The sequence below is a fragment of the Urocampus carinirostris genome, chromosome 18 (assembly GCF_059441175.1).
Source record: "Urocampus carinirostris isolate Australia breed hairy pipefish chromosome 18, RoL_Ucar_1.0, whole genome shotgun sequence".
In the NCBI taxonomy this organism is placed as follows: Eukaryota; Metazoa; Chordata; class Actinopteri; order Syngnathiformes; family Syngnathidae; genus Urocampus; species Urocampus carinirostris.
In genome coordinates, this window is record NC_142366.1 from 1,424,401 (window position 1) to 1,436,826 (window position 12,426).

At 36.9% G+C, this 12,426-nt stretch overlaps 1 protein-coding gene across 1 annotated transcript in view; it reads right to left on the bottom strand.

Annotated features, from left to right (window-relative positions):
- Positions 1 to 7,932: 7,932 nt before the first annotated feature.
- tmx3b (thioredoxin related transmembrane protein 3b) overlaps positions 7,933 to 12,426 on the bottom strand; it is a 62,642-nt gene continuing 58,148 nt past the window's right edge. The window contains exon 16 of the mRNA XM_088322760.1: positions 7,933 to 11,257. Within this exon, the coding sequence (XP_088178886.1) occupies positions 11,021 to 11,257 (237 nt within the window). The 3' untranslated portion in view covers positions 7,933 to 11,020. The remainder of the gene's footprint in view (positions 11,258 to 12,426) is intronic.

The window sequence follows — 12,426 nt, forward strand, 5'->3', positions numbered from 1 at the left end:
CACACTAGGCCAGTCGGAAAACCTCAAGCTTGGTAGTGCGCAATTTACGTTTAAGTTTCCTACAACCTTGTTTGAGTGACCTGGTTTTTACAGTAAACCAAGGTGTATGCTTCTTTGGTCAAAATTTATGCTGTAGGGCGCCTGAGAGTAAAGAACATTAACCAAAGCATTATTAAAGTTGTTTGTAAGTGAGTCAACAGGCCCAATATACGGTAAGGCCGCAGTTGCTGTCTGTAATAGTTCTTTTAACGCTAATGCTGTTGCAGGGCGGATATCGCGGCTACTAAAACCTGAATTTTCCCTATCACAGTAAACATTAAACAGCACCTCACACTTGACTAGATAGCATTGCGATACAGTAGCACTGAAACATTTGAGGCTACCACACCTGGGGCAGAACAAGGTATAGACTTAGAGAATTCCCATCTTTATGGGTGGGCACATCAACTATTTGATTAAAACCAAATGTTTCAATCAGTATCTTAAAAGCAACCTTAAGTTTATTAGGTCAGTTTATGTGAACCTTAAACTAACCAATAATTACAACCTTGCCTGCATAAGTTACTAAGTCTGTTAACAGTTCCAAAAATTCATCCGAAAGATTTGATTCTCTATTTCTTTTTCACTTTTTTCTTTTTCTCTCCATATCTTTGTTTCTTTATCTCTTTCTTTTTGTCTTTATTTTTCATTTTTCTGTCTATTTCTTTATTTCTTGCTATCTACATTACCTCCTCCCTTTCTCTTTTTTTACCTCATCTCTCCTTTTTGTCTCCATTTCTTTTTCCAACTTGTTCTCCGTTTCTTTCTGTTGCTCATTTTCTGTATCGGTTTCTTTCTTTTGTTTTTTTCTCTCTTTTTCACACACTCTGTCTTTTTTTCTCTTCACTCATTCTCTTTTTCCAACCTGTTCTCCCTTTCTTTGTATTGCTCATTTTCTCTATCTGGCCCTTTCTTTTCTTTCTCTCGCTCACGCTCTTTTTCTCTCGATTTCCCCACTGTCTTTCTTTTTTCTTTAACGCTGTGTTGTCCCTCTTTCTTTACAATGATTTCTTTCTCCTGCTGTGTTCCCCTTTCTTCCTATTACTCATTTTCTCTATCTCTTTCTTTCACTCGTTCCTCTCTTATGTCTTTCTCTCATTTTCTTTATCTTCATTTTTTTTAATCCACTAGTATGACACCCATTAGGTTTTTTTTCGAGCTTGTGGCCCATAGCCTTACAGTGCTGTTCAAAAGAATAGCAGTGTGACGTGACTAACCAGAATATTTTAGGTTTTAGTATATTTTTTATTTTTCCAAGCCTAACAAGTTACCAGTGGGACCTTTTACTTGTTATTTCATTTCATGATTTTTTGAAACAAATTCGTTTTCATTTCTTAATTTTGCTTCACAAATAGCATGTTTAATATCACTCTATAAGTTCTCAATTGGATTGAGATCTAAGGATTGGGTTAGTCACTCCATAACATTAATTCTACTGGTTTGGAACCAAGACTTTTCTTGTCTACTGGTGTGTTTGAGGTTATTGTCTTGTTGAAAGACCCATTTCAAGGGCATATCTTCTTCAGCATAAGGAAACATAACTTCTTCAAGTATCTATACATACCCAAACTGACCCATGATCCCTGGTAAGCAATAAAAGGGCTAAACATCAGAGTATGAGAAACCCAGACCATGATACTTGCACCACCATGGTTCACGGTTTTCAATGTTTGGGGGTCATCTCACACACGGTCTTTGGCTCGTTGACCTGAAAAGGACAATTTTACTTTCATCAGTCCACAAAATGTTCCTCCATTTTTCTATAGGCCAGTTGATGTGTTCTTTGGCAAATTGTAACCTTCTGCACATGACTTTTTATTAACAGAGGGACTTTGTGTGGGATTATTGAAAATACATTTTCTTCACACTGATGGTCTAACGGTCACAGCACTTACAGGTAACTGCAGACTGTGTTTGATCGTCCTGGAGCTAATCATTGGCTGACCATTTGCCTGTCGGTTATCCTCCAGTCCATTTTAATAGTTGTCTTCTGTTTTCTTCCATGAGTTTCTAGTTTTTCTACCCATTTTAAGGCATTGGAGATCATTTTATTTGAACAGCTAACAATTTTTTGCACTTCTTTATAGGTTCTTCCCCCTCCTATCAACTTTTTGACCAAAGAACGCTGTTCTTCGGAGTTGTGTCTTGAACGACCCATTTTCCTCAAATGCATGTTCAACCTGTGCTGGCTTCATGATCCCTAAATAGGCGCCACCTGGTTCACACCTGTTTTTGTTTTGGGTTTTTTCTTCCCGAAAATAGATGAGGTTAGAGATTGGTTGCCACACTGCTACTTCATTTGAACACATCCCTTCGAACTATTTTCCCAATTGCACAGCCTTTGGAGTGTGCCTATTTTTAAATGCTGGGTCTTTTTTTTTTGAGAATCTACTGCACCTACTGGTAACTTGTCTGGTATATAACAATAAAGAATATACTAAAAACCACGGATATTCTCGTTAGTCACATTGCACTGCTTTTATTTTGAACATAAATGTAAATGAGTTTGAAACCCCTGGTCCAGCCGTTATTCACAAAAGGTCTGAAAGAGCTGCACACACCATGAATACAAATTCTCTAAAACCTACATGAGAGCAAGGACAAATTCAAAAACCCTCTCCAGGGCCTTCACCAACTCAAACAAGCGTGTAAAACTAAAAACACACATCGTATTTGGGAATTTTTGATGCTACTAATGTTATTGCACTACTTCTTAATGCACTACAGTGGAATCTCTACGCCTTTTGAATGTAAATGCAAAAGCCCGTTCAAAGCCCCGCAATGTTTTTTTGTTTGTTTTTTTCAAACATGGACCAGACCAGTTGAGGATGATCAAAGGATTGTCGTCCTTGGTCACTGGGGCTGGCACTGGAGTACTAGTATTGTCCTTGTCAAATCAGGCATAAAAGTCATTGAGCTGATCGAGTAGAGTAGCGCCCACATTACCAATAGTCTTCTTTGGTCCTTTGTACTGAGTTATGAGCTTCAAGTTTTTTGTAGTTTATTTTTTGGGTCACTTTTGGGGTTATCATTGATTTTTCCATGTACCGTATTTTCACAACTATAAGGCGCACCAGAGTATAAGGCGCTACAGTGGGATCGACAACAAAACAGTCAGATAGATGAATGAATGAATGAATGAAAACTTTATTCAAACATTAAAATAAAAACAGAACAAAAACAATAACTCAACAACAAAATAATATTACATAATATGTTCCAAAAGGGGTAGTCAGAAGCAAATTCTTATATTCCCTACCCCTCCATCTCCCCTATCGAACACACAGATTATATAACAACAATTGTAATACTTTTAATAATAACAGTTATGATATGACAACAGCAACAATAACACAAAGTTAATCATAGTTCTAGACGCACTATTCCCAATCTCTCGTATTACTCATACCCGATTTTCTTCATCTCTGTATTCCGCCAGGAATGTTTTTTTGTGTTTAAATTTGAACACAAATAGTTGGACATTGTTTGATCTCGTCTTGCAAACCGTTCCAGAGCTTGACTCCACACACAGACACACACACTTCTCCTAGTGGTTCTCACCTTTGGGATCATGAATTCACTATGGCCCCTTAAAAAAGTTATAATTTCCTTCTTTCCGAATAAATAATTTATGGATGTTTTCTGGCACTATGTTTTTGTTGACCTTAAATAACAGTTGTGCAGTAAAAATTTTACTAGATCATCTAATTTTAATAATTTGGACTTCAGGAATAAAATATTAGTATGATCGCGATATGCTACCCTGTGTATAGTTCTAATTGCAAGTTTTTGGAGGATAAAAAGGGGCTGTAGTTAACTTTTGTAATTATTGCCCCAGACTTCTGCACAATATGTTAAGTATGGCAGAACTAGAGGAAAATATAATAAATACAATGCATTATAGTTTAAAATGTATTTGACTTGATTATTGAAATGCTTATAGATACTTTAGTTTGTATGTGTCTGATGTGTGTTTTCCAGCTTAATTTATTGTCTATTATGACCCCTAAAAACTTAATTCTGATACAGCTTCTTTTGCAGCACCATCCATTTTTACTTCCAAATCTTGATTTGCCTTGCGAATACCAAATAATATTACTTTGGTTTTATTTAAATTTAAAGCTAATTTATTTATATCCATCCATACGTTTAGGTTAATTAATTCACGATTAATACAGGTTACCAAATCAATATAGTTATCATTTGAATAGAAAATGTTAGTGTCGTCCGCAAATATTACCGTTTACAATAGTTTTGAAACATTAAAGATATCGTTAATATATAAATTGAATAACTTTGGACCCAGGATAGAGCCCTGTGGTCCTCCACAACAGATGTCCAAGTATTCAGATGACAACTCTCCCATTTTTACATATTGCTTCCTCCCTGTAAAATAACTTAGAATCCATTGTCAAACCCCTGATGCCATATCTTTCCAGTTTCTTTTTTAAAGTCAATAAATACCCCGGCTGCGTATCTCTTTTTTTCTGTGCTATGGGTGATTTCTTCTACTGCATCAATAATAGCCATTGTTGCTGATCTGTTGGCTCTTAAACCATATTGACTTTCATTAATCAATTTATGTTTATCTACAAATTGTTCTAGTCCATTATTGTAAAGTTTCTCTAATATTTTAGAGACTTGAGGAAGCAGAGATACCGGTCTATAGTTTGTAAAAGAGTGCTTGTTTCCATTTTTGTATATTGGTATAACTTTTGCTATTTTCATTTGATTTGGAAATTTCCCTGTTAGAAATTATTACAGATGTAGGTCAATGGTTTCAGAATGCATTTATCATTTTCTTGACTAGTACCATATCGATGTCAAAACACTTCACAGACGTTTTGTTTTTACAGTTGTTAACCACGTCTAAGATTTCTGATTGCATAACCCCAGATAAAAACATGGTCTTGGAGTTCATTTTTATCAGTGACTCAAATTGCTTACTACTGCACTCTGGGCTATTTGCAGCGAGCTCTGGTCCAACATTTACAAAATAACTATTGAAATTCTCCACAACTTGATTTAAATTATAATTTTCACTATTCTTATCAATAAAATAGTTTGGATATACATTACTTACATTCTTTCCTTGTGCTCATTTGTATGGGACGAATCAAATTTTTGCTCATTATAATTGAGTACTGCACACAAAAATGGGTTTCAAAAACAGCCCTCTGGATAGGATGTTTGGAATCAAAGGAACAGGGTTCATACACCTTTTTCATACCCAAATTCAAGCACTTTCAAGGCCAATTATTAAATACAGTATTTACAGTCCTGCAAAAAGGAAGAAATCCAGCACTGATCAAAAGTATTTTTTTTTTGCTTTGATAACTATAATAAAGTTGCTATCTTACTGCTAGAACAGGGGTTTCAAACTAAATTTGGGGGTCGCCTAAGCTAAAGTCTAGGTGAGGTTGGGCCAAATAAGGTTTGCCACAAAATAGTTTGGATAAAAGTATTTATATGAAAATAAATATATCAATCAGTAACAAATGAATCAATAATCAGCTAAGGCTGCAGTTAAAGGGACTGTGTGCATTATTTAGTGCTTCTTAGTGGTAAAAGAATAAAAAGAGAATATTGGTCAAGATAATTAGGAAAAATACCTGACCATATTTGCATTTTCTTTGTCAAATACTCGTAGGCCGATGAATTTTAATCTATTTTACATAACATGAGCCTCACCTAGGGGACATTTTGTATGCCATCTTGCAGCTACAGTTTACCAAAAAATAAAAAAACCTCGCAAAAGACTAAGCAAAAAAGAATTAGAAAGAAACGGTGCTTTGTGGTCACCTTGATTCTCTGTAGTTTTCATTTTTACATGACAGAATACTAAAGCATTTAGTGGTCAAACAATGCACACTAAACCTTTTTTTTTTTTTTTTTTTTTTTTTTTTTTTGAGGAAGAGGCTTCAAACTATCATCTGAAGGGCTGCGACCCATGAGCTAGCTAGACCATACATTGTGCCGGTTTAAGATGTTACACTCTATGATTTTTTTACATCAATGGCCTATTCTGCTTCAACAATGCACGCACAGCTTGGCTACGTCACACTTTTTTCCAACACGGAAAGGGGTCTATAGGTGTTGGGCATTAATGGAGTTCAATACGAAAGACAATAAAAGAAAGTAGTACATTTGCATAACACGTGAAAGGTCCCTGGTTCGAGAACGGGTGGAAACATCTGTTGGCCTGGATAAATGTTCGCCACTAAGCTGTACTTGCCCAAGACTACTCAGGCGCCCCTACAACCCTAGTGGTTAAGGGATCCAACCCACGAACTACTTGTATAAAAAGAGAAAATAAGCAAAATCTGGACTCATTTTAATTACCGTATTTTCCGCACTATAAGGCGCACCTAAAAGCCTTTATTTTTTTCAAAAGCTGACCATGCGCCTTATAATACAGTGCGCCTTATTTATGGATCAACATAAATCGCAAAGTCTTCCAACTAACTTGCAGCCGCCGACTCGATTTTCCCCCGAACGCCAAGTAGTACGCGGTGTATGCTGGGATTTATTTACCGGCGTTTCATTGGCTAACCAATGTGTCAATCATCATTTGAATCGATCACTATTGGTTATTCGGAGGTCAAGGGGCGGATCCTTTTTATCATTTACAGGCTGGCATTGGCTTAAACGGCAAAACAAAGCCTGCAATTGGCCGAAAAAGATGTGTCAATCATCAGTTGAATCGATCAATATTGGCTAAAGTTATTCAGAGGTCAAGGGGCGGATCCTTTTTATCAATTACAGGCTGGCATTGGCTTAAACAGCAAAACAAAGCCTGCAATAGGCCGAAAAAGATGAATGTGAATAGCATGTTAGGTCGAACTACGGCGGGGGAGGAAACAGTATTTTACTATTCTGTACTGTATTTGTAAATATTTTACTCTCCTGGATTTACTACACTCACGGATATAAGAGGACATTGGCTGCACATTATTATGAACACAACGACTTCGGTGAGCTACTCCGGGTTTTATGTTATCCCTGTATCTTGTTTCAGACTGAAGTCGATGTTTCTGTGATAAGCGATGCAGATAATGGACGGAATGGAGTGTCTATTTTTAAATTAAACTCAATTCCAAGTGTTTATTGTCATATGCACAGTAAAGTTGCGAGTGAAAAAGAAAATAGAAACTAAGGAATGGTTGGCATTTCTTAAATCCCAAGACTTTAACCTTCCGAATGATGGAACGATGCATTTGAGTGACATCGTACGGACACCGCATCCGCACGTGTACTCGACACGTATTTGCGTCTTTGCAAGCTTTCGGAATGTTAAGGGGGTAATAAGGTTGACTGAACTATCTGACTGTTTTGTCCACGTTCCCATTGTAGCGCCTTATAGTGCGGAAAATACGGTATATAGATTGTTTCGAAGCAGAGTGCATTCAACCTTTCAATCTTAGAGAATTAACTTTTGCATTTTGTTTTAGGTTTTTTTTTTTTCCAGAGGATCTGCATCTAAATTGGTAAAATTGTATTGTAGTCACTTTTTTTGCATTATTATTTTTTTATACCACTAAAGAGGTAAAATTTTTTTATTGTTCATTTTTAAGGAATTTTGTGTTGTTGGACTTTTAATCTGTTCAGTGTGTAAAAAAGTAATTTTTTTATTCTATTATACAATACTTTTTTGTAGATCTTTGAATTTTTAATTCATGGTTCGCTGCAAAACATGAAATTACAAAATAATTTGGTATATAATGTTTAATTATTATCGTTTATATATATCACTAAAACAAAAACAAAATCTGAGGAGCTGTTTGGGAGGTTCAGTGAGCTACGCCAAAAGAGCAAGTTCCTCCTGGATGTGACAGTAGGAGGCAGTAACGCTTCACGACAACTCGTTAATGAGAACTGGAGCCAACATCGGTATCATTTTTATGCACACTTTTTTATTTTTCTTCATTTAAAAGCGTGCTCTATCAAGTCAGACTGCCATGAAACATGGAAATGCAACCATTTCAAACATTTTCAAGTACATCATCCAAATTCTAAGCATTTTTCTGACCTTGAAAACAAAATTCAATTATCTTAAGCCCTGTAGGAAGTCAATGCTGAGGTGGGAAAACTTTTTCGGTAGGGAATATTGCGGGGTGGGACACCAAGGAAGCCATCCAAATGAATGGCGCGGCGTCCCTTGAAATTGAGATTTTCTAGGCACAGGGAAATAGTTTTGTTTTCGAAGGCAACGAGAGGATGGGCTTGAGTTTTTGTGGAGGGGGGTGCAGATTGGTGTTCAACGACCAGGTTTTAAAAATTAACAGATGAATAAATAGCGAAAATATTTGTAATAGCAATAAATGAACACATGGATAAATGTTATGCATAACAGGGTTGGGTAGGGTTAATAAAAGACAAAATAAAATAAATATGAATACAGTTATGACTCACAACACGTGGTAAGCTTTCTCTCCTGGCTTGGATCTCTTTGATTTTCGGCAAAACTAAAATGCGACAGAAACAAAATGAAAATAAATCCAAACAGCTTGCCAACATCATTTTTGCCGTTCCATGTATTCCGTTACGCCCCAAGCCTGCACAAAATTTAGTAATTTTATTCATATTTATTTTGTCTTTTATTAGCATATTTGGTATTGTAGTAATCCAAAAGTAATTGAAAGTAATCCAGTTAAAGTAACCCTACCCAACCCTGATGCCTAAATATTTGACATGGGCAATGTTGCGCACTAGCCAGATCTTTTCAACGCACAAGAAAACCCATCCAGCGCATGCAGATAAAAACAAAACGGGTTCCATTGGCAGTGTGTTTCAAATGCCGAATTTTGAAGTCAAAGTTCCACAAAGTTGAGTAAAGTCAGTAACGTTTTTCGAGAACTGCCCTTTTCGGCTCAGCTCCCAAAGACTCTTCAAAAAAAAAGAGTAAAACAGGAAAAAGCTATTTAAAAAAAAAAAAAAAGAGGAACAAAAAGGAAAATTGGGAAAGAAAAGTGGGAAAGAATAAAGAGGGGAAGAGAGACGGAAAAAGCTTCGACAAATTAAAAATAGAGAACAAAATAAAAATAGAGGTAGAAAAAAATAAACAAAATTAAAGGGAAAAAAATGAATGTATATTTATTTTTTCAAAAGATTGAAAAATATTTTTAGAGGTCGCGTTCCATTCAAACAATTTCCAAATATATCAAGTCAATGGCCAATATATCAAGTCTTGTTGCCAACATTTTACTTCCATTAAAAAAGTGTGATTAAATACAGTTCTTTATTGTGCAACCGACTACATAAATCGCCCAAAATGTTAGTATTGTGTAACATAAGATACTTTTAAAAAAATTGAAAATCTCATATAAAAGTTGTTTTAAAAACAACTGACGTTTGTGGGCCATACAAACCTTTCCAATTATACATGTGTCAAATCATAAAAATATAAAAATGATTTAGCACTGACGGAAACTCAGCAAAATGTAACTTGAGCTCAGGTTTTGCAAATGCTGGATAATGCTATGGGTGGCACAACAGATGAGCATTTAGCGCGTTCGCGGCACATTTCTGAGGTCATGGGAATAGATCCAGCTACCAGCCTTCATGTGCGGAGTGTGCATGTTCTCCCCGTGCTTGCGTGGGTTTCCTCTGGGCACTCCGGTTTTCTCCCACATTCCAAAAACATGCATGTTAGGTTAATTGGCGGGTCCAAATTGTCCCTAGGTGTGAATACGCAAGTGAATTGTGTGTCTCCGTGTGCCCTGGCTGGCAACCAAATCAGGGTGTCCCCTGCCCACTGCTCAAACATAGTTGAGATGGGAACCAGAACCCCCGTGACCCTACTGAGGATAAGCGGTGCAGATAATGGATGCATGAATAATGCTTTGGTTGCCACACTTGGGATTGATGTTATTTCATATATATATATATATATATATATGAAATAACATCATATATATATATATATATATATATATATATATATACATCACAGCCATATCCCCCCCAGTGGGAGGTGGCTAGTCATTTCTGACTCTTTTTGGGAGATTGATTCAGAGGAGGGGATTCCCAGTCCCCTCGCTCTACCCAACTGTGGTGTTGGGAGTCATTAGGTGACCAAACCCCCCAATTCCAACCCCTAATGCTGAACGCCAAGCAGGGAGGCAACGGGCGCCATACCCCCAAGGCCACCGATAAAATTATTCACAGACTTTGTGTAATTGCCAAGACCCGTGGAAGCTTACAGGGATCTTCGGACGGATAGATTTTATTCATTTATGTATGCATTTTGACATTTATTCTGTGGAGTATTTAGTGTTGTATTGGTCATATTTTTCAAAACAAAATATTTAAATGGTCAAACTGGCTTAGCTTTATACCTATTGGTTAATTGGCATAGTAAAAATTATCTGCATTTTATATAGCGCTTTTTCAAGTCAATGAAGACTTCCCAAAGCGCTTTACAATGTGCTTCACACTTAACGATTCACACCAATAGCAGCCAGGCAAGGCGCCAACCTGCTAATTGGGGGCATTAGGGATTCAGTGTCTTGTCCAAGGACACTTCGACATATAACACAGAGGAGCCGGGAATTGAAGCTGCGATCTCTTGATCTACCTCCTGAGCTAATGGCGCCCTAGTAGCTAATCACTAATCGACCAGTAAGCCAAATTGACCCGCCCCTTCATTTGAATAAGATTTTGTGACAAAATACAGAGCAAAGTACATGACAATATATAATTAAATCAATTCCAAATTAAATAAATGACAAAATCCATAAGAAATGAATACATTACATTGATTGGTTAGTTAGGTCATACATGATTTATTGATGTGTTGATTTATTTCAATGGTATGTAGTTGTAGCTATTTATTCATGGCAAGATTGGAGGAGGATTAGTCAAGAACGAGGTCCCGAAGGACGCGAAAAACAAAAAGGCCATCTATGCACATTTGTCTTGGGCGAAAAATGCATCCTCTCGTTCTGTCCGTCGTCTCGTCTGTCTGTCAAACAGCCATGGGTTAATCAGTTTTCTTCTCTTCAGGTCGCTTCTCCGACGCCATTTGGCTTTGGGGGCCTTCCGGTTGTCCGTCTCGGTCCTCTCTGTCCTCATCCTCGTCATCCGTTAGTCCATCCCGCTTGCTGTCAGTCTCATCGTCTGCCTCAGCCGTGCAGATGCCGTAGCACATCAAGCTAATGACGCCTAGCGGAAGACCGAACAGGAAGCAGCCCATCAAAGGGGAACTGCGAAACACCGACTGCGGAAAGAGAGAAGAAAGGCATATGTTCAAGTCAAGTCAAATGGTAAATGATGGCAAATTGTCTGCATTGATTTAGCGCATTTCAAGTGACTGAAGATCCCCCAAAGAGCTTTAAATTACAATGTATTTTACACTTTACCCAGTCACACCCTGAAAGCAGAGTACTTCACACTTAACCATTAGCACGCAGACACTCCAAGAACAAAATCAGCGTCAGCCATGCAAGGTGCCTGGTTATTGGAGGCATTAGGGGTTTAGGGTCTTGACCAAGGACACTTCGATTTTTAACTTTAATGGGCTGCTATAAACTGACATAAATACTGCCATTCTGCTTCAACAATGCGCGCGCAGCTTCAATAGGTCACACATGTTTCCGAACACGAAAATGGAGTTCAATGAAGAAGACAATAAAAGAAAGTACTATATCCATGAAAAACAGAAGAAAGGACTAATTTTAAGGATATTGATTGCTCTGAAGCAGAGTGCTTTCAATCTTAAACTGCAGATTTTTTGTTTTAGTTTCACTTATTTTAATTTATTCTGTATGTTTTTGTTTTTTTTTTAAAAACTGTCTAAATAGGTGTAAATAGAATCTTAAATTGTTAATTTTTTTGCACTTAATCGTTTTTTTGTAACACTTAAGTTAATATTAATTTCTATTGCATAGTCTTGCATTATCAGGGATTTTGTGTTATTCTGTTCGGTGTGTAAAAAGCTTAAATTGTCTTGTATTTTACAATTTTCCTTGTAGATTTGTAATAACTTCTATTTACATTTCATTTGTTTTTCAATGATCCGCTGTAAAACATGTAAAATTACTAATTAACTACTAAGTATTTGGAGCATAATGTTTTATTTTTATTGATGATACATCATTTAAAAAAACAAAAATCTGAGGATCTGTTTGGGACCCACAGGAGCCTGCTCTTTTCAGTGAGCTGAACAAAAGAACTGGTTTTCTAAATAGAGCGTTTACTGCACGCTTACCTTGCATATTCCCGGCCCTGCTGACATAATTCGTCTGACCAGGGGAAGGACCACATTCAAGTCAATTTTATTTGTATAGCCCCTAAATCACGAAGAGTCTCAAAGGGCTTTACAGATTATTACACTATATTACACAGACTATTTTTCAGCCGACGAGAAGAGTAGGTTATTCATATGCT